At 39.3% G+C, this 26507-nt stretch overlaps 1 protein-coding gene across 1 annotated transcript in view; it reads left to right on the top strand.

The window, feature by feature from the left end:
* The first annotated feature begins 7036 nt into the window (after nucleotides 1-7036).
* SYNM (synemin) overlaps nucleotides 7037-26507 on the top strand; it is a 114733-nt gene continuing 95262 nt past the window's right edge. Inside the window, exon 1 of the mRNA XM_053717615.1 lies at nucleotides 7037-8002. Coding sequence (XP_053573590.1) covers nucleotides 7211-8002 — 792 coding nt within the window. The 5' untranslated portion in view covers nucleotides 7037-7210. The remainder of the gene's footprint in view (nucleotides 8003-26507) is intronic.

The raw sequence follows: 26507 nt of genomic DNA, 5'->3' as shown, positions 1-26507 counted from the left end.
ATGTCACATTGCATTCCCTTGAAGAAGCTGCCTACCGCTGAGGAACTTGATTACATTTTTGCCCGAGAGGTCTTCCGTTTACATGGGTTACCCAAGGAGATAGTGTTGGACCGGGGCAGCCAGTTTGTCTCCAGATTTTGGCGTTCCTTTTGTGCTCAAATGGGAATCCAGCTTTCCTTCTCCTCGGCATATCACCCTCAATCCAATGGGGCTGCGGAACGGACTAATCAAGCTCTGGAACAGTTTCTCCATTGCTATGTCTCAGATCACCACAATAATTGGTCTGAACTGTTACCTTGGGCAGAGTTTGCTCGTAATAGTGCTATTAATGCTTCCTCCAAGTTATCCACGTTCATGGCGAATTATGGGTTTCAACCATCCTTGTTGTCCGATTCATTCATGTCTCAGGGTATTCCGGCTTTGGGGGAGCATCTCCGGCAACTCCGTCCCACGTGGGTGCAGATTCAGGATTGCCTTCATCGTTCTATGCAGCGCCAAAAGTTCCAGGCTGAAAGTAGGTGTCTGCCCGCACCTTCCTACCAGGTTGGTGAGAGGGTTTGGCTGTCCTCCCACAACTTAAACTTTCATGTGCCTTCCAATAAACTGGCTCCCTGTTATGTTGGTCCTTTTAGAATACTGTGACGGGTCAATCTTGTGGCCTATGCTCTTGACCTTCCATCTACAATGCACATCTCCAATGTTTTTCATGTCTCCCTCTTGAAACCATTGGTTTGTACTCGATTTACCACTGTGTTGCCTTCTCCCCATCCTATCTTTGTTGACAACTATGAAGAATATGAGGTCAGCAGCATTATTGACTCTAGGTATGTGCAGGGGCCACGTACAGTATTTTGTTCACTGGAGGGGTTACGTTCTGGAGGAGTATTCATGGGTTCCCTCCTCTGATGTTCATGCTCTTGCCCTCCTCCGTGCCTTCCATGCCCGTTTCCCCAATAAGCCTTTTGTCCTCCTGCGGGGGAGGGGTTGTTGAGGAGAGGGTACTGCCAGGTTTTTTTTCCTGCTTTGTTTGCCATGTGCTGCTGGCATCCATTTTACTCACCTCTCTTGCTGACTCTGGTGCATAGTGTATGATGTTGCTCATTTCCTGCACGCCCTTTTATGGCCAGACTGGTGTACATCATCCATGTGAGACAGGTTGCAGTCTCAGAATTGTGATGTCATCACTTATTATTTAAAGGGCCTATGTTCAGTATGCTTTGCCCTTGCGTTGTCTCAGACCTGTTTGTGAGTTCCAGTTCCTGTGCATTACCTGGCTGTCTGACGTCCCTCCTGGTTCCTGATACCTGGCTTGTTCCTGACTCTGCTGTTCTCCTTGTTCCTGATTCTGACTATTCACTTTGGCTCCTGACTCGGCTCGTTTTACTACCAGCTCTGGTTTTGACTCCTGGCTTGTTATTTGACTTGTGGACTTTTTATTATTTTTTGTTATTAATAAAGGTGTGATTATTTTTGCACTTCTCGTCTCAGTCTGATTCCTGGCACCCTGACATCCTTCTATTGGTTTACCCCTGAACTGCTATACTGCCGGATTGTCTTCCTGTTGCCGCCAAGGACTACCCTGCCTACTGTGAGTACTGCTTACCTCATTTTACAAACTCTCTCTGCTCTGGGATATTGCCTATCATTCCACTTGACGCTAGGATAAGAAGACTACTGGCCAAGTTTGGTCTGATAGAGGAATATCCCACGAGCATTACAGAATCCTGCTCACATAAAATATAATTTTTATTAAAATCCAACATGAGATAAAAGTTCCATTAGAAACATAGCACATCAGCCACACAGTAGCAAAGCGTAGCACAGACTGGGTTACGCGTTTCGGCAGAGAGACGTAATCATAGCCATATTTGCAATCACTAAACACAACCTTTAAAAAGCATATAAAACAAGCCTGTTGGTTAAGAAAGCCACACCTCAATTTAATATGACAGATTGTATTTACTCTAACCACAGCTTAATGAACAATGTATTTAGTATCCACATGCGAGCATAAATCAGCATTAATATTAATACATATAGGTATTGAGCTCAGATAAAACAAACATTATCAAATCACATAGTCATCATCATTAAAAAATGTAATTCACAGGCACACACTTAGAAAGCCCTGATCAATGTATATCTATCCCCAATTTCTAGGTGACAATGATAACAATTCTAAGCCCACTCAGACCACTCAATAATGGTGAAGCTCGTAATATATATACAAATAAATAAATCTATATGTTGTACATACAAACTCATATATGCATATTTATATTTCCTGTCCATATGTAGGTTCCAATATGCTAGACATTATCATGTAGTACATGTACTATGTTTCTTTCAACTGAACCTATACAAATGTGGGGAAATATAAGAACTATATGTGCAATATAATGTGATATAATACAATATAAGGCAATTATGGGAAGAAGAACAATCATAGATAACCTTATTACAGGAGTTTTCTATATGAACAAGAAATCCTCGTATTATGTACACAATATATAAATACATATACATAATATGCACCATAAAGAAATGTATCTATTCCCAATAGTTAATTAGGTCATATCTAGAATTGAGACCCTGGGGAATTCTTGTTTTAAGTCTAAAAATCCAAAATATTTCACATTTTGCTGAAAAAGCACTCCACAGACTTCTCAAGACTACTTTTATATTAACGGGACATAAAAGTCAAAACTAAACTTTCATGATTTTTATAGAGAATTAAGTTTAAAAAAATCCATTTACTTCTGTTATCAAATTTGCAAGGTATAAGTGCTTGCATACAGAAAAAAGCATTGCTCCAGGAACAAACATCAAGCTTATTCTAAGGCACAGTGACCACCTGGAAGTAGCTTCTTTTAGCCCAATTGTGCTTTTCATAGAGAAGAACTCTACTGAAGTATATCAGTCTGATCCCGCCCCACAAGGTCAGTCCAGACTAAAATACCAAGCATTTCCCCCTCTGAACAAGGAAAATGACAACCCCAGATGATCGTTTGGGCCTTGTAAGTGAGATGCAGCCATATCCTCTGGGCACTCTGGGCAAGGAGTCCACATCTGGTTTCTCTCCATCACCCTTAGGGAGACTTTCCCCAGGGTCATAATGCAAATAGATTCAGAAAAAGAAGCATTCTTCCAGGAACAAACATCAAGCTTATTCTAAGGCACAGTGACCACCTGGAAGTAGCTTCTTTTAGCCCAATTGTGCTTTTCATAGAGAAGAACTCTACTGAAGTATATCAGTCTGATCCCGCCCCAAAAGGTCAGTCCAGACCAAAATACCAAGCATTTCCCCCACTGAACAAGGAAAATGACAACCCCAGATGATCGTTTGGGCCTTGTCAGTGAGATGCAGCCATATCCTCTGGACACTCTGGGCAAGGAGTCCACATCTGGTTTCTCTCCATCACCCTTAGGGAGACTTTCCCCAGGGTCATAATGCAAATAGATACAGAAAGAGTAGCATTCTTCCAGGAATAAACAACAGCTCAGTAGCTTGTTGCCATATGCCATAGAAAAAGATACTGAGCTGTTCGTTCCTGTAAAAATGATTCTCTTTCTGAATGTATAAGTGCTTGCATGTTACACATTGTTAACGATTCAGCTACCATTTAGTACTCAAAACACATGCACGCTCCTGAGACTTCCTAGAATACTCTTCAACAAATGATACAAAAAGAGCAAAGTAAATTTAATAATAAAAGTAAATTGGAAAAATTAAAAAAAAAACATGCCTGTATCTATAGTTTATCTTGAAAAAAAAAAGAAATGGAAAAAGCTTTCCTTCTTTTGACTGATTTGACTTTGGTTTAGAAAATCAGTCGATAGCAATTTAAGGGTACCCATATAAAAGGTGGTACATTGCATTCAAAATTCAGTGTGTGGCAGCAAAAGAGCTAAATGCATTTCTAAGGGCAATGCCCAGCAAAATGCCCGTTTCAGGGCAATCCTTAGAGTAGGTTTTTTAAGCTAGCCTTTTTTTGGGTGGGGAGGGGGGCGGTTACTTGCATTGTAGGTAGTTGGGGAGGGTTTAAGGAAAAAGAGCTGTATCAATTTAGGGCAGTGCCCTTCAGGGCTATTGCTACAGTTTAGTGTTAGTATAGGTTCTTTTATTTATTTATTTGTATTATTTTTTTAAGAGGGCTTTAGTTTTAGAATAGGCATAACTGAGGGTTAGTTATTTTTGGTAATGTTGTTTTTTATTTTCTGCAATGTTATTTTTAAATTGATCGTTTGTTATTTTCTGTAATTTATGGGGTTTAAGATTAGATGTGGGGGGATTAGGTGTTAGGTTGTTAATTAGTGTAGGAGTAGTGTGGGTTTGTGGGATGTGGTGGCATAGGGGGTTAATAAGTTAGGGATCATATTGCATGGGGGTTGTGGAGGTGTAGGGTTCAATAGGTAAGGGAGTGGAGAGGTATTTAGGCTATGTCAAATTAGGGGTTAAATAGTGTTGTGAGGGCTTGTAAGAGGTTAATAGTTTATTTTAACATTACATTTATATACAATGTTTAAATTATATGTATTGTCATATAATGCATATTAATTTAAGTATTATATATATTTTAATATGTAGTTATTTTGTCTTGTTCATTTTATTATGTCAAACATAAATATATATATTAAATTATATATTTAAAGGGACAGCACACTGTAAAATTGTTTTTATATTAATGTATTTTCAATTACTTGTTATACCAGTTACTGAGTATAAAATATAGGAGAAATTGCATTTTCAGGTTTATTGGTGTATATGAAGTAGCTGGTTTTGTGCCTTTAAGCCACAGCCTATTACAATGGTTTGAGTTTCAGGTAATATCATATCTCAATATGTTATCACTTTGTGTACACAGACTTGTTTCCTTATCTTATATTTGTCTGGAAAACTAAAGCTCAATACATAGAGAGAACAATGGAACATTATCATTTTATTACTTAACTATCCTGTACCCCACTGGGAGTGTCATTTATTTTGCTGGCTGTTTTTACTTAGGCTATTCAATAGCTGACACTCCAGTAACAAACATTCAGTATAGGTTGGGAAACCAAAAGCTACATCAGCTATTTCAAAGGCTAAAATAGGGGTAAAGGAGCTACTTGTAAACAATTTAATACATTCCAGCCGGTAAAATTGATAATTGGGAACTATTTAAATGGGAGAATTTTTTTGGGTGAACTGTCCCTTTAAGTTTAAAATAATAAAATGAACAGTCCAGAATAACTAAATATAACATAATATACAATACTTAAAATAATATCCATTATACATGACAATATGCATCATTTTAACATTGTATATAAACGTAGTGACATAGCTCCTATAGTTATCATAGGGAGGTGTTTTTTTTTGTATGCTTTATTAGTAAGGTAGATTGCAGACATTACATAGGTGTAGGCGCTCTGTGGAAGATAGCGGGCATTTCAGGGGGAGTATAGGGAAGGCATGACGTAGGTGTAGGCATTGTGTGGGTGTTATTTGGGCGTTTCAAGGGAGGGTAGCTAACACATTACATAGTTTTAGGCGGAATTAGGGAGTTACCTGGCTGTTCCTGGGGAAGTATAGCTAGAGAATGACGATGGTGTAGGCGTTCTGAGGAAGTTATCCGGGCGTTCCAGGGGGAAGTAATCTGTACTTTGATCGCGATACATCGCCAGAAATGTAATATATTCCAATCTCTGAAGTACAGGTTGTGGGGGGTGTCAGCCATGTTTGTCTTGCTACATTTTTCAGTGGTGAGACTTTACCGTCTGAGGCAGTTAGTGTAGGTTTAGGGAAAGTAAGACACAGGCATTCTTTTAAGTGTTCCTACAAAGAAACCGTGTTTAGTTTCAGTGAGCGAACTGTCTGCGCTGTGTAGGAACACTTCAAATACGCCCCCCCCCACTGAAAGTGCAGGCAAGTGGCATATTGGAGACACATCGCCACTCCCCAGCACTTCCCGTGTCGGTCCCCTTTTTTAGAACATATTGACAGACAGTTTCTCGTCGGCCTGTCGATGCTTTGAATATCAGGGCCTTAGTGAGCCAATAACATGAGGCATATATGTACAGCCACCAATCAGCCTAGGTATCCATTTCAATAAAGGATATTAAGAAAACAAAACAAATTAGATCAAAGAAGTATATTGGAAAGTTGATTAAAATCAAATGCTCTGCCTGAATCATGAAATAAAAATAATTGGGTTTTATGTCCCTTTAAGTGTAGAGCACTCTGTGCTAGATCTCAGAGCTGTCAGTTATTTGCAACAGAGCTGGTAAATAATGGCAGAACAGCTGTAAATAGTTGTAGATAGCCCTTGGTCGAAATCCTGGTAGAGAAAATAACCCTGCATTCACATATTGATAGCTAAGGCTACTACTTTCTATTGAAATTACAAAACAACATAATTTGATGTGACTATGCAACTGTATTCCTTTCTTGCACCATTTTAAAATAATTTTACTGGTCACAGATCAACACTAATATATGCACACAAAATAAACACCACATACATAAGCACTGAGCCAGTATATATAAAAAATACTACGCAGATCTAATCTATGCAATTTACACGTTTAGAAGTAAAAAGGGGCATTATTTTTCAGGGTTTTTTTTGCAGTTTTTCTCAAACATTATATTGAATAAAAATGTTAAATCCTAAAGTGTACTTCAAATTAACTGTAAGAGAGGGACTGAGGTAAACTACATTTGTTTGTATAAATAGGTATATTTTACCATTTTAATGAGAGAATTACAGTGCTTCATTTTATTGTCCCTGTCAGTCAGTAATCAATACAAACCTAGGTATTTGAGCTTTTTGTTAGTTTCAATTGAAAACGTTTTCCTTTACGTTTTCATGCAAAAAACATAAAAATAAAAATATAATTATAGTCCTGTTTTTGTAGGTACAGACCATTTTGGAAGTATATGCAGTTTTATTATATTACTACCAGTACCTTCATACATCCAGCAGAGGGCTCTGGACCATTATAATCAGAGTGACATCTTTTTTGGCTCCAGTCCTTTTTCGGGAAGTCAGTTTAGCAGTGCGTTCAGTGCCAAATGATCTCCTCCTCCTTCACTTCCCACAGCCATAGGGCTCATTCTGCCTCCCTTGACCAAGCGACTCAGACCTACACATTTAAGAAATATTTTTTCTCTCTACTACAATAGCGATACTTTTTTAAATACTAGAGAAGCACAGCTTTGTTTAACAAGATGCTGCAAGTAAGAGGTTTTGGGAATGAGAAATCCCAGTTAAGGGAATTAAACGTGCGCTTGGACCAGTACCTCTCCCGAGTGAGGCAACTGGAGAAAGAGAACCAGTTGCTGGTGGAAGAGATCCACAAGTTGCGCTTCGAGTGTGGTGTAGAATTGTCACAGGGGTATCAAGAAGAGATGCACCAGCTGCGCGGGCAGGTGGAGGAGCTGAGTGTGCAGAAGGGAGAGGCAGAGATCCAAAGGGACAACCTGTGGCAGGAACTTCTGAACCTTAAGGAGCTGTATGAGCAGGTAAGGGCCATGAGGCTGAGGATTGAGCAGCAATTGGATGCATACAAGAAAGACCTGCAGATGGCAAGGAACAGCCTGGCAGCCCTGGAAGAGTTGCATACTCGTCTACAGCAGGAGTGTATGGGACTCCATTTGTCCCATCAAGAAGAGCTAAAGGTTTTGAGGGAGCAGGCACTGCAGATGCCCCTGCATGTAGCTATACAGGGAGCTGTACGTCCTAGCCTGAGCCTCCAAGAAGTTCAGAGCTTCTCTCTGGAGCTCTCTAGCTTTTGGGAAGAGACTTACCTAATCTACCAGAAAAAGATCAGGGAAATGGAAGAGATTCTAAGACTGGATGAGGAGAGCAGATATGAAGCAGATGAGGAGGTGAAGGCTCAGAGGATGCAAATTGCAGCACTACACAGAGAGTATGAGGAGCTGCAGGCAATCAGGAATAAACTTGAGGAAGAGCTCCTTAGGATGAAGGAAAAATACCGACTAAAGGTGGAGGAATATCTGGTAAGTGTAGCATTATATGCTAAGAATACATTACTAAATTGTCCCACCCAGTATATATTAATACATGTTAAGTGGTACAGCTATTTCTCATTTCTCTTACACTTGCACAATTCTTTCAAAGTCATATAGATTTTTAGTTGCATTAATACATCAATCAGGCTAAAAGTACAGTACAGGACTGATTTTAGGATTTGGCAAGCTGTTTTTTTTTTACATAGAAGTGATGGATAGTAACACCCCTCATATTATGTATTCAGCATATTTATATCTGATGCACCTGCTGAGGTTAAGATTTGATGTGATTGGATTATAATGTAACAAGAGATGTGAGATAAGTGATGACATTCACTCAAATAACTCTCGGCCAGATTACGAGTTTTGCGTTATGAGCGGCTCGGTAATAACTTGCAAGTTATTTCCACCGCTCACCTTTAATAGCGCTGCTATTACAGGTTTGCAAAAAACCTGCATTAGCGGGCAATATGGCAGTGTTGAGCTCCATACCGCACTCCAATACCAACACTGCTTTGAGCTGGTTTTACGTGCTCGTGCATGATTTCCCCTTAGACATGAATGGGGAGAGCCGGCTAAAAAAATGCCTAACACCTGCAATAAAGGAGCGTAAAGCTCCGTAATGCAGCCCCATTGATTCCTATGGGGAAAGAAAATGTATGTTTAAACCTAACACCCTAACATAAACCCTGAGTCTAAACACCCCTAATCTTCCGCCCCGACATCGCTGCCACCTACCTACACTTATTAACCCCTAATCTGCCGCCCCCAACATCGCCGCCACCTACATTACACTTATTAACCCCTAATCTGCTGCCCCCAACATCGCCACCACCTACATTACACTTATTAACCCCTAATCTGCTGCCCCCAATGTCGCCGCCGCCACTATACTAAAGTTATTAACCCCTAAACCTCTGGCCTCCCACATCACTAACACTAAATAAATATATTAACCCCTAAACCTAACCCTAAGTCTAACCCTAACACCCCTAACTTTAATATAATTAAAATAAATGTAAATACAAATGACTATCATTACCTAAATAATTCCTATTTAAAACTAAATACTTACCTGTAAAAATAAACCCTACGCTAGCTACAATGTAACTAATAGTTACATTGTATCTATCTTAGGTTTTATTTTTAATTCACAGCTAAGTTTGTATTAATTTTAACTAGGTAGACTAGTTAGTAAATAGTTATTAACTATTTACTAACTACCTAGTTAAAATAAATACAAATTTACCTGTAAAATAAAACCTAACCTGAGTTACACTAACACCTAACATTACACTAAAATTAAATAAATTACATTAATTAAATACAATTAACTAAATTACAAAAAAAAATAAACACTAAATTACACAAAATAAATTATCAAATATTTAAACTAATTACACCTAATCTAATAGCCCTATCAAAATAAAAAAGCCCCCCCAAAATAAAAAAAACCCTAGCCTACACTAAACTGCCAATAGCCCTTTAAAGGGCCTTTTGTGGGGCATTGTCCCAAAGAAATCCGCTCTTTTACCTGTAAAAAAATATACAAACAACCCCCCAACAGTAAAACCCACCACCCACACAACCAAACCCCCAAAATAAAATCCTATCTAAAAAACCTAAGCTGCCCAATTGCCCTGAAAAGGGCATTTGGATGGGCATTGCCATTAAAAGGGCATTTAGCTCTTTTTCGTTGCCCAAACCCCAAAAATAAAACCCACCCAATAAACCCTTAATAAAATCTAACACTAACCCCCGAAGAGCCACTTACAGTTTTTGAAGACCGGACATCCATCCTCATCCAGCCGGGAGAAGTTTTCATCCAAGCGGGCAGAAGTCCTCAACAAAGCCAGGAGAAGTCTTCATCTAAGCGGCAAGAAGTCATCCTCCAGGCGGGCAGAAGTCTTCATCCAGACGGCATCTTGTATCTTCATCCTTCCTACATGGAGCGGCTCCATCTTCAAGACATCAGGTTCGGAGCATCCTCTTCTTTCGCTGAATCTTGAAGAATGAAGTTTCCTTTAAATGACATCATCCAAGATGGCGTCCCTAGAATTCTATCAGCCAATCGGAATTAAAGGGTAAAAAATCCTATTGGCTGATGCAATCAGCCAATAGGATTGAGCTTCAGTCCTATTGGCTAATCTAATCAGCCAATAGGATTGAGCTCGCATTGTATTAGCTGTTCCAAATCAGCCAATCGGAATTCAAGGGACGCCATCTTGGATGACATCATTTAAAGGAAACTTCATTCTTCAAGATCCAGCGAAAGAAGAGGATGCTCCGCGCCGGATGTCTTGAAGATGGAGCCGCTCCGCATCGGAAGGATGAAGATAGAAAATGCCGTCTGGATGAAGACTTCTGCCCGCCTGGAGGACGACTTCTTGCAGCTTGGATGAAGACTTCTCCCGGCTTCGTTGTGGACTTCTGCCCGCTTGGATGAAGACTTCTCCCGGCTGGATGAGGATGGATGTCCGTTCTTCAAAAACTGTAAGTGGATCTTCAGGGGTTTTATTAAGGGTTTATTGGGTGGGTTTTATTTTTAGATTAGGGGTTTGGGCAATGAAAAAGAGCTAAATGCCCTTTTAAGGGCAATGCCCATCCAAATGCCCTTTTCAGGGCAATGGGGAGCTTAGGTTTTTTAGATAGGATTTTATTTGGGGATTTGTTTGTGTGGGTGGTGGGTTTTACTGTTGGGGTGTTGTTTGTTTGTTTTTTTACAGGTAAAAGAGCTGATTTCTTTTGGGCAATGCCCCGCAAAAGGCCCTTTTAAGGGCTATTGGCAGTTTAGTGTAGGCTAGGGTTTTTTATTTTGGGGGGGATTTTTTATTTTTATAGGGCTATTAGATTAGGTGTAATTAGTTTAAATATTTGATCATTTCTTTTTTATTTTGTGTAATTTAGTGTTTATTTTTTTTTTGTAATTTAGTTAATAGTATTTAATTAATGTAATTTATTTAATTTTAGTGTAATGTTAGGTGTTAGTGTAACTCAGGTTTGGTTTTATTTTACAGGTAAATTTGTATTTATTTTAACTAGGTAGTTAGAAAATAGTTAATAACTATTTACTAACTAGTCTACCTAGTTAAAATAAATACAAACTTAGCTGTGAAATAAAAATAAAACCTTAGATAGCTACAATGTAACTATTAGTTATATTGTAGCTAGCTTAGGGTTTATTTTACAGGTAAGTATTAAGTTTTAAATAGGAATTATTTAGGTAATGATAGTAATTTGTATTTAGATTTATTTTAGTTATATTAAAGTTAGGGGGGTTAGGGTTAGGGTTAGACTTAGGGTTAGGTTTAGGGGTTAATATATTTATTTAGTGTTAGTGATGTGGGAGGCCAGAGGTTTAGGGGTTAATAACTTTAGTATAGTAGCGGCGACACTGGGGGCAGCAGATTAGGGGTTAATAAGTGTAGTTAGGTTGCTGCAATTTTGGGGACAGCAGATTAGGGGTTAATAACAGTAATGCAGGTTGCGGCGATGTTAGCGACAGCAGATTAGGGGTTAATAAGTGTATGTAGGTGGCGACGACATTGGGGGCAGCAGATTAGGGGTAAATAATATTTAACTAGTGTTTGCTATGTGGGAGTACGGCGGTTTAGGAGTTAATATGTTTATTATAGTGGCGGCAATGTCCAGAGCGGCAGATTAGGGGTTAATAATTTTATTTTTGATGTGGGAGGGCCTCGGTTTAGGGGTTAATAGGTTGTTTATGGGTGTTAGTTTACTTTGTAACACTTTAGTTATGAGTTTTATGCTACTGCTTTGTAACGTAAAACCCATAACTACTGACTTTCAGTTTATGGTACGGATCTTGTTGTTATAGGCTGTACCGCTCACTTTTTGGCTGAACAGGCAAACTCGTAATACCGGCGCTGTGGAAGTCCCATTGAAAAAGGACTTTTTAAAAGGTGTGGTAGTTACGTTGCGTGACGGCCAAAAAAGTGTGCGGTACAGCTATACCTACAAGACTCGTAATAGCAGCGGTAGTGAAAAAAGCAGCTTTATGAGGCTTTTTCACTCATAACGTAAAACTCGTAATCTAGCCGTCTATTTGTTGCCCTTTTAAATCGTATTATTCACTCTAGGGAAATCTGCAGAATGATACTGACTGAAATCCAAGTAATAGTGCCTGACAGTCTTACTTTCTGTTTCAGGCTGGTTTGGAGGTCTTAGGCTGCCACAGCTTAGCAATGTGTCTATATGAGCACATAGAAAACACTCTATACATTATAGTTACAACTCATTTACAAATCAGTATACAAACCAGGGATGTATGTTTGAAGTGTTTGTGACTTTTTCATCAAAAATAGCATATACAGAACTGAAAATCTACTTACCTAAAGTAGTGCTGTGCTAGTAACAAATCTTCTCTCCCCCCAGCATGGTTTCAAGTCTACATTCAGATCCTGGATTCAGGCAGTAAACCTTAAACGTATCCCTTTTGCAGCATTATCTCTTGCAGTTAAAGGGTTTGTTGACCATGTTGTTATAATTGAAAATGAGAAAAGATGAGTTTCTAACCTATTAGACAGTGGGCTTACAATCATAAATGTGAGAGGACCCTTAATTAAAATGGGTGAATTTCCTCTTTCATCTAACTGTCACATGACCCACTAGCCATCACTTGTCTCATTTTTCTTTAACCAATTAGACAATAGGATTGGTGTAATAAACGTGTGTGTGTGCGTGAGGGGTGGGGGGAGCTCTGAAACTGTGTCTCTAACACAAGTAAAAAAAGACATACAGCTTTATTACTTAAAAGAATATATAATTTTCTTTTAGTTGAGGGGTCACTTGGCCCACTGGTTATCACCTGCAAAGGGCCAGATTACAAGTGGAGCTCAAAATATTGCTTTCACACGGGTGATATTTGCGCTCCACTTAGTAATACTAGCGCATGCAAATGTGTGTTGGTATTACAAGTTAGGTGCAATGTGAACACAACCTCGCATTTGCTTTCCACTGAAGCATTGCGCTCATGAGAGAGCACTTCAAACGGCTCCAATGGGAGCCTCATTCTCATGCCGTGAGACACCTAGAGCAGCAAAGAGTTATTTTATTTGTGGGGTTACTTTAATTTTAGGGTTTTTTTTTAGGGTACTTTAGTTTTAGGATAGGGCTTTTACTGATAGTGTTTTCTTATTTTATTTTAAAAAAATTCACTGGCAGTGTTTTTTATTTTTTGCAACTTAGGGGCTCTTAGGTTAGGGGTATTGGGGAAATAAGCTGTTAGGGTGTAAAAGTTATATGAAACCCTGCAAAAAATATTTTGTGATTCATATAGAGTATACAATTTTAAAAAGTTTTCTAATTCACTTATATTATCACATTTGCTTCATTCCCATGATATTCTTTGTTAAAAAAAAACCTAAGTAGGAATCTGGAGCACTACCTGGCTGGATATAATGTTGCCATCTAGTGCTCTTGGATAACATTCTTGCAAAACTGCTGTCATATTGTGCTCCAGAAATGGGCTGCTTCTAAGCTTACATCCCTGCTTTTCAACAAAAGTTAACAAGAGAATGAAGAAAAATTGATAATTAAAGTAATTTAGAAAGTTGTTTAAAATCACATGCTTTATTGGAATCGTCAAATAAAAAATGTGGGTTTTATTACCCTTAAAGTAGTTTAGGGGTTATTTTGGTAGGGGTAATGGTGATTTAGGGATTAATTAGTGTAGGGGGCTTATTGCAGTGGGGGTAATGGCAATTTAGAGTTTAAGTAATGTATGGGTTATTGCATTGCGGTTAATGGCAGTTTAGGGGTATTGGTGGATTGGGGTTAATAGTGTAACGGGTTAGTTTGCAATGGGGGATGTCGGGGATTAGGGGTTAATAGTTTAGCGGGTAGTTTGCGATGAGGATTATGGTGGATTAGAGGTTTATAGTGTAGCGGGCTAGTTTGTGATGGGGGTTATTTTGGTTTCCTGTAATAGGAGCACCCGCCGGATATATCGCACCCGCCCTGATGTTACTACTCCACTTTTAACCTAGCCCTTTATTCTTTAAGGGTAGTCCACTTAAAGAATAAAGTGTTTAAAAAAAGTCCCAGTGAGTGCCTTTATTCCTAGATTATATATGCACTAAACTAATATATGTACTAATTATTGAGTACAGGCGTATCAGCCATACCCATTGCTAACAGATGCATAAAATCCAGGACATAGCTATGAAATTGTCATTGGCAGTAGGGTGGGTCATACTGAAGAGCTCAGTGACTTATGGCACTATAATAGGATGTCACCTTTGCCACAAGACAGTTAATGAAAGTTCTGCCCTACTAGATCTACCCCAGTCAACTGTAAGTGCTATTATTATGAAGTGAAAGTGTTTAGGAACCCAGCCACAAGATAATAATCCACACAAACTCACATATGGGTCCGCTAAGTGCTGAAATGCATGAGAATTACGTGTCAGAAACCTCTTGAACACATCAATATGTACAATGGCAAGCACTGTCCGGAGTAGTGTAAAGCTCACTGCCACTGGACTCTGGAGTAGTGAAAATGTGTTCTCTGGAGTGATGAATCATGCTTCACTATCTGGCAGTCTGATGGAAGAATGTAGGTGTGGTGGGTGCCAGGAGAACACTGCCTAACAGAATGCAAAGTGCCTACTATAAAGTTTGAAGGAGGAGGGATAATGGTCTGGGGCTGTTTTTTTAGGGAATAGGCTTGGCCTATTAGTTCTAGTAAAGGGTCACCTTAATGCTAAAGGACACAAAGACATTTTAGATACTTGGGTCTTCCAACTTTAAGGCAACATTTTGGGGAAGGCCCTTTCCTGTTCTAGAAACTGTGCCCTGTACATAAAGCAAGTCAATAAAGACATAGTTTGACAAGTTTGGTGTGGAGGAACTCAAGAGGCCTGCACCAGCCCTGATCTCAACTCCATTAAACAGCTTTGGGATTAACTGGATTGTCGATTAAGAGCCAGATTTTCTTTTCCATCATCAGTGTCTGACCTCACAAATGCAGTTTTTTGGCTGAATGGGCACCAATTTCCACAGACACAGTCTTAAGATTTTTAGGAAAGCATTCCAGTTAGAGTGGTGGCTGTTATAGAGGGGGGAGGGGACAAGGGTGAACTCCATATTAATACCCATGGTTTTGGAATGGGATGTTCAACAAGCTCATAAAATTGTGATAGTCAAGTTTCCACATACTTATGGACCTATAGGATACATGTACACCGACCTAGAAATGTATACTTTGGATTCTCACAGAGAAGAATTTAAAAAATAAAGCACTTATAGTAAAAAGGTACAATCAACCCTTTAAAGGCTGAAGTGTTTAGAACTTCTTCCTGGCTTTTTTTGAAAGCACCAAAGTCACTGCTGCCTCTGAAGCTTTCCACTCCCCGTAAATTACGTATGTATTGGCTCTGGGTTGGCTGCCAGTCACCTAAGGCAGAAACTGTGTTTTAAATTCCAATGATGTTTGTATCAGAAAGCTGACACATAAAACTATAGTAAAATAACTATTTGTATTATGTTGCATTAAGTTGCATTGTATGTGAGCAACAGTATTGCTCCTAATTTATACCTTTGATCTATTGTAATCCTGGTATCTACATACATCTTGTAAGTGCCATATGCTGAAACACATCACATTGGCACTACTGACAAGTGGTATTGGTTTTGTGCAAGTTATCCCCTGAGTTCTGGAGGTGCCAAGGTGTTAAAGTGCATATCTGTCACTGTCACCTCTCTGTAGCATTTCTATGGTTACAGACAGCAGTTTGTAGAGTAGAATAGCAACCATTACTGCTTCCACTAGACCGACCTACTAACCATATAGTCCGTTTAATCGAGAGAGTGATGTATGTTATGGTTCTTCCAAATCCAAACTGCTGTGTAGTTTTAATAGTCAACTAGCTATCTGGGGTTGCATTTATTACACTTCGCTCTGGTTGGCAAGTACTAAGATATGTATAAGTAAATACAGTATTTGTTGGTAATTCACATTGAACTATTACCTGCCAATGTAGTCTAATCATCAGGATAGAATGCTGCATTTGTTGATATATATGTGTAACATGGTTTTTCAAGGGAACAACCGATATTTAAAGGGACAGTCAACACCAGAATTGTTGTTGTTTTAAAAGATAGATAATCCCTTTATTACCCATTCCCCAGTTTTGGGAATACACTTTTTACCTCTGTGATTAACTTGTATCTAAGCATCTTCTGACAGCCCCCTGATCACATGACATTTTATTTATTATCTATTGACTTTCATTTTAGCCAATTAGTGCAGTGTCTGCCACAATCCACAGGCGTGCTCACAATGTTATCTATAGGGTTTACCTGAACTAGCTCTCCCCTGCTGTGAAAAGCAAATACAAAAACGTGATTAGAGGCGGCCTTCAAGGGCTTAGAAATTATCATATGAGCCTTCCTAGGTCTAGCTTTCAACTAAGAATACCAAAAGAACAAAGCAAAATTGGTGATAAAAGTAAATTGGAAAGTTGTTTAAAATTACATGCCCTATTTGAAACATGAAAGTTTTTTTTGGACTTGACTGTCCCTTTAACTCAAGTTTGCACTTATATGGTCCAGTATTGGCTTTGTTAATCGGACAGTAAATTCAAAATTTAACTTTGAAGATTCAAATAGAGCAAACAGGAAACAACTGTCCTTAAACAAAAAGATGAAGCAACACTAGAGCAAGACCAGCCATGCAAATGCCATAAACAACAGCACGTTATGCTCTTGCTCTAGCATTGTATGTCCTGTGCCCCAAGGCAGAACATAGAGTGATCTGAGATGTCATCGCAGAAAATGCAGCATGTCTGCAGAAAGAACAGGAACTGTTAGCACTTTAACTTTTCAGCGCTGCTCCACATTAGGCTCTTCTCTTTAAACAGAGCTGTTCTCTTGCTGCATTGTATAAGTTTTCCTTAACATAGTGCATCCAGAGCAAAGTGCTGTTTGAAGACAACAGTCAAATATGCAGTAGAGCTGCAAAGCAGCAGTGCATTGATTGTTGTCTGGCTCAGATTTTTGCAAGCTCGTTCCCTAGCTTTCCACAGTCTGCAAAGCTGTAAGATGTTCGTATGAGCAATGCACCTTTTCTATTACTACATTTTTATGTTAGACTAAGAGAAAAGGAAACCAATAAATTCAAGAGACATTTTACAATTCCTTTTTTGTCTGCAGCTAATTTGCAATGCAATTTTCAACTACTGCACTAGATTATAACACTTTAAATATTGCTTTATTATCCAGTTAACCAACACATTGCAATTGATCTGGTGCTTTAGTGTAACTGAGAAGTTTACAATTTAATTTCATTTAAAAATGACCTGCAGAAAAAATTTCACTAAAAAAAAATCATTGCAGAAAGTGAAAAGAAGTTCTGTCTCTGGGGTCCTGTGCGTTACTCATCTTGTGAATAATGCGCAGCACTTTGAGCTGTTGATTCCTGAGAGACTTTGTCATTAATGGTGCTTGCACACTGTATCCCTTATCTGCAGATATGTTTTCATATTGTATTTGTACATTTGCTATACTGATTGCTGGGCATGTGAGACGCTGTAATAAATTATTTACTTTATTTGTATTCCGCAAGGCTATTCTATGGGTATTCCGTTTATTCGTTAACCTATTTTCTTTTTCTTCTTTTTTATTTGAATTATCAGCACTAAGGTATATTTCTATAACATTATTTTTTAGTGGTTTTACATTGCACCATCACCTGGTATATTGAACTTTTTAATTTACTTCTATTAAACTTCTCTTGGTATTCTTTGTTGAGAAACATACCTAGGTAGGCTCGGGAGCAGCAATGCACTACTCGGGGCTAGCTTGTGGTTGGTGGCTGCACATACATATATGCGTCTTGTCATTGGCTTACCCAAATGTGGTCAATAGTGCATTGCTGTTCTTCAACAAAGGATACCAATAGAATAAGCAAATTACATAAAATAAGTAAATGGAAAGTTGTTTATTTTAATTAAAGTGGTATAATCGGTGCTCAAAAGAGATGTTGTCTAGTAGGAACCTATTAAAGAGGTTTTTTAGGTTTATATGTAAATAATATTTGCCTGTGAAAAAAGTATAGGGTATTACTGAATTAAATAAAAAACATGGGTACCAAATGTTGTCAGACATTCTTAAAATTCTATGGGAAAACCGTCTGGATTATCCGCCTTATTATAAGGAAGAGAGTTCATTGTTTTTTTCTATTTCTTCCTTTATAATTGGTGCATTAAGATATTCTAGCTGTTCCAATGTGTGTAGTGGAAAGTTCAAATTTTGGAAGAATATTTCTGCTACCAAATTGTCTTTACTCATTTGAGATAAATATAAGGATGTTACTATTGCATCATTCATTTCTTTATCCTTATTAATGACCTTATTGTCCACTTTACAGGAAAATATGTCTAGAAACTCATTTTTTAATCAAAGCCAAATCCCAGATTGATTGCCATATCTGTAATAAAGGCCCTGAGTTTTATTTATTTGTTTAAATGTTTTTTGGGAGAAAATAAGCATCTCTCTCTTTTTTAATATCATAAAAAATGTCCGTATTCAGCCCTAATGGATCCTTTAAGCTGATTCTATAACTAAACTAAAATATCTAGGTAAAGAAAAACATTCTCCCTAAAGGTGGTACAGAGAGGGGCATGTTTTGAGATTGTAATATTATATTTGAGATGATTTTGTTGATTTAAACATTGTAGCTAGGATCAATAATAAGTCATAGAAATAAAGTGGGTAAAAATAGTAGCAACAATTGTTTTTATAACATTAGCGACATTTTTATGACTGTATGACAAGCTCCAGTGTATTTTTTTTTAATGATTGTAGAGTATTTGTATGTAGTTAAAGGCACCGTAAACACCTTGAAATTGTTGTATACAATGCTTGGTTATGCCTAATGAAATACATTTGCATTATATTTTCATTATTTATTTTGCCCACATTTCATGTAATTTAGTTCTGAGAATTGAGCAATTTCTAATTATCAGAACTTTAAGTGCACCCTGCTGATTTATCAAGGGTAACTGCCACATATGTATTTTATACTAACTTTATGACAGTGACTAGCCTTGTTTTTTGAGGATTAACTGGGGTCTGGGTAACAGTTAAATAGTGATTGGAATATACAGGATTGAAATGCTGGTGGTGGTCCCAGTTAAAAAAAAAAATCACAGTTTGGGTATAATTGTGGTAGGAGATATTAGAGATAAAAGGTTAATAACATAAAGACAAAATAAATCTAATATCTGTTGAAGGGTTGTAGGTTTTTATTGCTGTGGGGTTTATTGCTGTATATACTTGTGTGTATAAGTAAAAGGTATTTATTGTCATGGATATTATTAAAGATTCCAAAGTGTATCTGTGTAACACAGGAGTATCAAGCTCATTGTATACGGAGGGCCACTGGCCAAGTGTTCTTCTCCCATGGGGGCCACTTGAACAGAGTGAGTGCTCAGGACCTGCATTTACTAGAAACTGGAAGTGACATTTACCCATAACCCAATTAGTAGTGCATGGTAGGAGCTGTAGTCTACAATAGACATACACAGTGTATATGTATCTGGTGAGTGCCAAGTGAACTGATCGTGCTGGAACTGAATAAAAAGTGACATTTATCCAAGTAGTGCATATTGAGTGTCTACACTAGACAATGCATACTTGTCTTCATATTTATCTTGTAAGTGCCTATAGAGAACATCAACTTTTTACACCTCAACCCTAAAAACATTGTTGGGGCCAAATTAATAATAATTTACCCTAATAAACAAGGGAGGGCCAGATTAAACTATATTGAGGGCCGCACCTGGCCCCAGGGCCTGTACTTTGAGACCACTTGTGCAACAGTAAGCACAGCTTAGTGGAAATCTTTACACCAGGTGAGAGCAGGCGTGATGAAAAAAATAGGTTCGTGTGGATATATTGTCATGCCACAAAAACATGCAATGTAGCATGTAGAACTTAGTAAGAGGCAAAAAGTACATTTTATTTCCGCTAATATTTATTTATTTTATTTTTTAAACCAGGATTTTGATGTCCCTCAGTTGTTTTAGGACAGTGGTGCTGGTATTCACTGGCCCTGAATAAAAATAATCTAAATATTTTGTTCTCTCTTTGTTTTGTTTGCTACTATATATGGAATGCATATGGATTGAACTTAGAGATAAAATTAGTTTTTTCCTTTTCAAATACATATATTTCATAGTTCAATGTCTTATTCTAATGTTTTTTTCTGCATAAAAGGTAGGATCATTAAAATTGGCAAAAGAAAGCAATGTTTTTGCCAAGTAAGCATTCCATGTTAAATGCTGTTTTTCAAAATCCTATAATTTTGGAATGACTGTACAAATGGTGTTTACAGATGTAAACACAATGACATGAATGAAAAAAAGGACATTTTTATTTTTAAATCTATACCCCAGATACCAATGAAAAAAGAGCTGTTTATTTCTCCTGTTAAGTGTAGTCAGTCCACGGGTCATCATTACTTATGGGATATTAACTCCTCCCCAACAGGAAGTGCAAGAGGATCACCCAAGCAGAGCTGCTATATAGCTCCTCCCCTCTACGTCACACCCAGTCATTCTCTTGCACCCAACTAATAGATAGGATGTGTGAGAGGACTGTGGTGATTAAACTTAGTTTTTTATATCTTCAATCAAAAGTTTGTTATTTTAAACGGCACCGGAGTGTGTTGTTTCCTTCTCAGGCAGAATTTGAAGAAGAATCTACCTGAGTTTTTGTATATGATCTTAGCGGACGTAACTAAGATCCGTTTGCTGTTCTCGGCCATTCTGAGGAGTAAGGTAACTTCAGATCAGGGGACAGCGGGCAGGTTCACCTGCAAAGAGGTATGTTGCAGTATATTATTTTCTAAGGAATGGAATTGACTGAGAAAATACTGCTAATACCGATATAATGTAAGTACAGCCTTAAATGCAGTAGTAGCAACTGGTATCAGGCTGATATGTATATATGTTTACACTTAAGTATTTCTGGGGAATGGCACTTCACTGGGAAAATACTGTATGCATATAACTTTTAGCCTAACTTGCAGTGTGAGCGACTAGCAGCAGGCTTTTTAATGACATTTCATATATTAGATTTTAAACGTTTACTGGCATGTTAAATCGTTTAATTATCTGAGGTACTTGGTGAAAATTGTTTTGGGCTTTATTTTCCACATGGCTGTCGTTTGTTTTAAATTAAAACAGTTTACTGAGCTTCCCTCACTGTTGTAGTGTGAGTGGGAGGGGCCTATTTTGGCGCTTTTACTACGCATCAGAAATTCAGTCACAGTCTGTCTTTTTCTCCCTGCATGATCCAGGACGTCTCCACAGAGCTCAGGGATCTTCAAAACTAGTTTTGAGGGAGGTAATCACTCACAGCAGACCTGTGAGACTGTGCTTGACTGTGATAAAAACGCTTATATTGTCAATTGTTATACGTTTTTTTCTGATATTAAGGGTTAATCATCCATTGCTAATGAGTGCAATCCTTTGCTAAATTTGGTTTCTATAACTAATCCGGTTCATTGTTATTCAACTGTGACAGTTTTTTTGTGTGCTTCTTAAAGGCACAGTAACGTTTTTACATATTGCTTGTTAATTTAGTTGAAAAGTATTTCCAAGCTTGCTAGTCTAATTGCTAGTTTGTTTAAACATGTCTGACACAGAGGAATCTCTTTGTGCAATATGTTCAAAAGCCAAGGTGGAGCCCAATAGAAATTTATGTACTAATTGCATTGATGCTACTTTAAATAAAAGTCAATCTGTACATGTTAAGCAACATTCACCAGACAACGAGGGGGAAGTTATGCCGACTAACTTGCCTCACGTGTCAGTACCTGCATCTCCCGCTCAGGAGGTGCGTGATATTGTAACGCCAAGTACATCAGGGCGGCCATTACAAATCACTTTACAAGACATGGCTAATGTTATGACTGAAGTTTTGTCTAAATTGCCAGAACTTAGAGGTAAACGAGATCACTCTGGGATGAGAACAGAGTATACTGATAATGCTAGGGCCATGTCTGATACTGCGTCACAATTGGCAGAGCATGAGGACGGAGAGCTTCATTCTGCGGGTGACGGATCTGATCCAAATAAATTGGATTCAGACATTTCAAATTTTAAGTTTAAGCTGGAAAACCTCTGTGTATTGCTAGGGGAGGTGTTAGCGGCTCTGAATGATTGTAACACAGTTGCAATCCCAGAGAAAATGTGTAGGTTGGATAAATATTTTGCGGTACCGACGAGTACTGACGTTTTTCCTATACCTAAGAGACTTACTGAAATTATTTCTAAGGAGTGGGACAGACCCGGTGTGCCTTTCTCACCCCCTCCTATATTCAGAAAAATGTTTCCAATAGACGCCACCACACGGGACTTATGGCAAACGGTCCCTAAGGTGGAGGGAGCAGTTTCTACTTTAGCTAAGCGTACCACTATCCCGGTGGAGGATAGCTGTGCCTTCTCAGATCCAATGGATAAAAAGTTAGAGGGTTACCTTAAGAAAATGTTTGTTCAACAAGGTTTTATATTACAACCCCTTGCATGCATTGCGCCTGTCACGGCTGAGGCAGCATTTTGGTTTGAGTCTCTGGAAGAGACTCTTGACTCAGCGACATTAGATGAGATTTCACTTAAGCTTAAAACCCTTAAGCTAGCTAATTCATTTATTTCTGATGCCGTAGTACATTTAACTAAACTTACGGCTAAGAATTCCGGATTCGCCATTCAGGCACGCAGAGCGCTGTGGCTAAAATCCTGGTCAGCTAATGTAACTTCTAAATCGAAACTACTTAACATACCTTTCAAGGGGCAGACTTTATTCGGGCCCGGTTTGAAAGAAATTATCGCTGATATTACGGGAGGTAAAGGCCATGCCCTGCCTCAAGACAGAGCCAAACCCAGGGCTAGACAGTCTAATTTTCGTGCCTTTCGTAACTTCAAGGCAGGAGCAGCTTCAACTTCCTCTGCCCCAAAACAGGAAGGAGCTGTTGCTCGCTACAGACAAGGCTGGAAACCTAACCAGGCCTGGAACAAGGGCAAGCAGGCCAGAAAACCTGCTGCTGCCCCTAAGACAGCATGAAGTGAGGGCCCCCGATCCGGTAACGGATCTAGTGGGGGGCAGACTCTCTCTCTTCGCCCAGGCTTGGGCAAGAGATGTCCAGGATCCCTGGGCGTTGGAGATCATATCTCAGGGATATCTTCTGGACTTCAAAGCTTCTCCGCCACAAGGGAGATTTCACCTTTCAAGGTTATCAACAAACCAGATAAAGAAAGAGGCGTTTCTACGCTGTGTACAAGACCTTTTACTAATGGGAGTGATCCATCCAGTTCCGCGGTCGGAACACGGACAAGGGTTTTACTCAAATCTGTTTGTGGTTCCCAAAAAAGAGGGAACCTTCAGACCAATATTGGATTTAAAGATCCTAAACAAATTCCTAAGAGTTCCATCATTCAAGATGGAAACTATTCGGACAATCTTACCCATGATCCAAAGAGGTCAGTACATGACCACAGTGGATTTAAAGGATGCTTACCTTCACATACCGATTCACAGAGAACATTACCGGTATCTAAGGTTTGCTTTCCTAGACAAGCATTACCAGTTTGTAGCTCTTCCCTTCGGGTTGGCTACAGCTCCAAGAATCTTTACAAAGGTTCTGGGCTCTCTTCTGGCGGTACTAAGACCGCAAGGAATTTCGGTAGCTCCGTACCTAGACGACATTCTGATACAAGCGTCAAGCTTTCAAACTGCCAAGTCTCATACAGAGTTAGTACTGGCATTTCTAAGGTTGCATGGGTGGAAAGTAAACGAGGAGAAGAGTTCTCTCTTACCACTCACAAGAGTTCCCTTCTTGGGGACTCTTATAGATTCTGTAGAAATGAAAATTTACCTGACAGAGGACAGGTTAACAAAGCTTCTAAATGCTTGCCGTGCCCTTCATTCCATTCAACACCCGTCAGTGGCTCAATGCATGGAGGTAATCGGCTTAATGGTAGCGGCAATGGACATAGTTCCTTTTGCACGCCTGCACCTCAGACCGCTGCAATTGTGCATGCTAAGTCAGTGGAATGGGGATTACTCAGATTTGTCCCCTACGCTGAATCTGGATCAGGAGACCAGAGATTCTCTTCTATGGTGGCTTTCTCGGCCACATCTGTCCAGGGGGATGCCCTTCAGCAGGCGAGACTGGACAATTGTAACAACAGACGCCAGCCTACTAGGTTGGGGCGCTGTCTGGAATTCCCTGAAGGCTCAGGGATCATGGACTCAAGAGGAGAGTCTCCTTCCAATAAACATTCTGGAATTGAGAGCAGTTCTCAATGCCCTTCTGGCTTGGCCTCAGTTAGCAACTCTGAGGTTCATCAGGTTTCAGTCGGACAACATCACGACTGTGGCTTACATCAACCATCAGGGAGGGACAAGAAGTTCCTTAGCAATGATGGAAGTATCAAAGATAATTCGCTGGGCAGAGTCTCACTCTTGCCACCTGTCAGCGATCCACATCCCAGGAGTGGACAACTGGGAGGCGGATTTCCTAAGTCGCCAGACTTTTCATCCGGGGGAGTGGGAACTTCATCCGGAGGTCTTTGCCCAAATACTTCGACGTTGGGGCAAACCAGATATGGATCTCATGGCGTCTCGCCGGAACGCCAAGCTTCCTCGTTACGGGTCCAGGGACCCGGGAGCGGTCCTGATAGATGCCTTGACAGCACCTTGGACCTTCAGGATGGCTTATGTGTTTCCACCCTTCCCGATGCTTCCTCGTTTGATTGCCAGGATCAAACAGGAGAAAGCATCAGTGATTCTAATAGCGCCTGCGTGGCCACGCAGGACCTGGTATGCAGATCTAGTGGACATGTCATCCTGTCCACCTTGGTCTCTGCCTCTGAGACAGGACCTTCTAATTCAGGGTCCTTTCAAACATCAAAATCTAATTTCTCTGAAGCTGACTGCATGGAAATTGAACGCTTAATTTTATCAAAGCGTGGATTTTCGGAGCCAGTAATTGATACCTTAATACAGGCTAGGAAACCTGTTACCAGGAAAATTTACCATAAGATATGGCGTAAATACTTACACTGGTGCGAATCCAAGGGTTACTCATGGAGTAAGGTTAGGATTCCTAGGATATTGTCTTTTCTACAAGAAGGTTTAGAAAAGGGTTTATCTGCAAGTTCTTTAAAGGGACAGATCTCAGCTCTGTCCATCCTTCTACACAAACGTCTGTCAGAAGTTCCAGACGTTCAGGCTTTTTGTCAGGCTTTGGCTAGAATTAAGCCTGTGTTTAAGACTGTAGCTCCACCGTGGAGCTTAAACTTAGTTCTTAACGTTTTACAGGGTGTTCCATTTGAACCCCTTCACTCCATTGATATCAAGCTGTTATCTTGGAAAGTTCTGTTTTTAATGGCTATTTCCTCGGCTCGTAGAGTCTCTGAATTATCAGCCTTACATTGTGATTCTCCGTATCTGATTTTTCATTCAGATAAGGTAGTTCTGCGTACTAAACCTGGGTTCTTACCTAAGGTAGTCACTAACAAGAATATCAATCAAGAGATTGTTGTTCCATCATTGTGTCCTAACCCTTCTTCAAAGAAGGAACGACTTCTGCACAATCTAGATGTAGTCCGTGCCCTGAAATTTTATTTACAGGCAACTAAAGATTTTCGACAAACTTCTTCCCTGTTTGTCGTTTATTCTGGACAGAGGAGAGGTCAAAAAGCATCTGCTACCTCTCTATCCTTTTGGCTTCGTAGCATAATACGCTTAGCCTATGAGACTGCTGGACAGCAACCTCCTGAAAGGATTACAGCTCATTCTACTAGAGCTGTGGCTTCCACTTGGGCCTTTAAGAACGAGGCCTCTGTTGAACAGATTTGCAAGGCTGCAACTTGGTCTTCTCTTCATACTTTTTCCAAATTTTACAAATTTGACACTTTTGCTTCTTCGGAGGCTGTTTTTGGGAGAAAGGTTCTTCAGGCAGTGGTTCCTTCCATATAGAGATCCTGCCTGTCCCTCCCGTCATCCGTGTACTTAGCTTTGGTATTGGTATCCCATAAGTAATGATGACCCGTGGACTGACTACACTTAACAGGAGAAAACATAATTTATGCTTACCTGATAAATTCCTTTCTCCTGTAGTGTAGTCAGTCCACGGCCCGCCCTGTTTTTTAAGGCAGGTCTAAATTTTTAAATTATACTCCAGTCACCACTGCACCCTATAGTTTCTCCTTTCTCGTTTGGTTCTCGGTCGAATGACTGGGTGTGACGTAGAGGGGAGGAGCTATATAGCAGCTCTGCTTGGGTGATCCTCTTGCACTTCCTGTTGGGGAGGAGTTAATATCCCATAAGTAATGATGACCCGTGGACTGACTACACTACAGGAGAAAGGAATTTATCAGGTAAGCATAAATTATGTTTTTTAAAGCTATATACCTCAAACCAATGAAAATGGGAGGCCTATTATTTTTAAAGCTCTATCTGC

This window comes from Bombina bombina, chromosome 6, assembly GCF_027579735.1.
Source record: "Bombina bombina isolate aBomBom1 chromosome 6, aBomBom1.pri, whole genome shotgun sequence".
In the NCBI taxonomy this organism is placed as follows: Eukaryota; Metazoa; Chordata; class Amphibia; order Anura; family Bombinatoridae; genus Bombina; species Bombina bombina.
The sequence above is the reverse complement of the archived record's forward strand: the minus strand, read 5'-3'. Positions and strand labels throughout refer to the sequence as shown.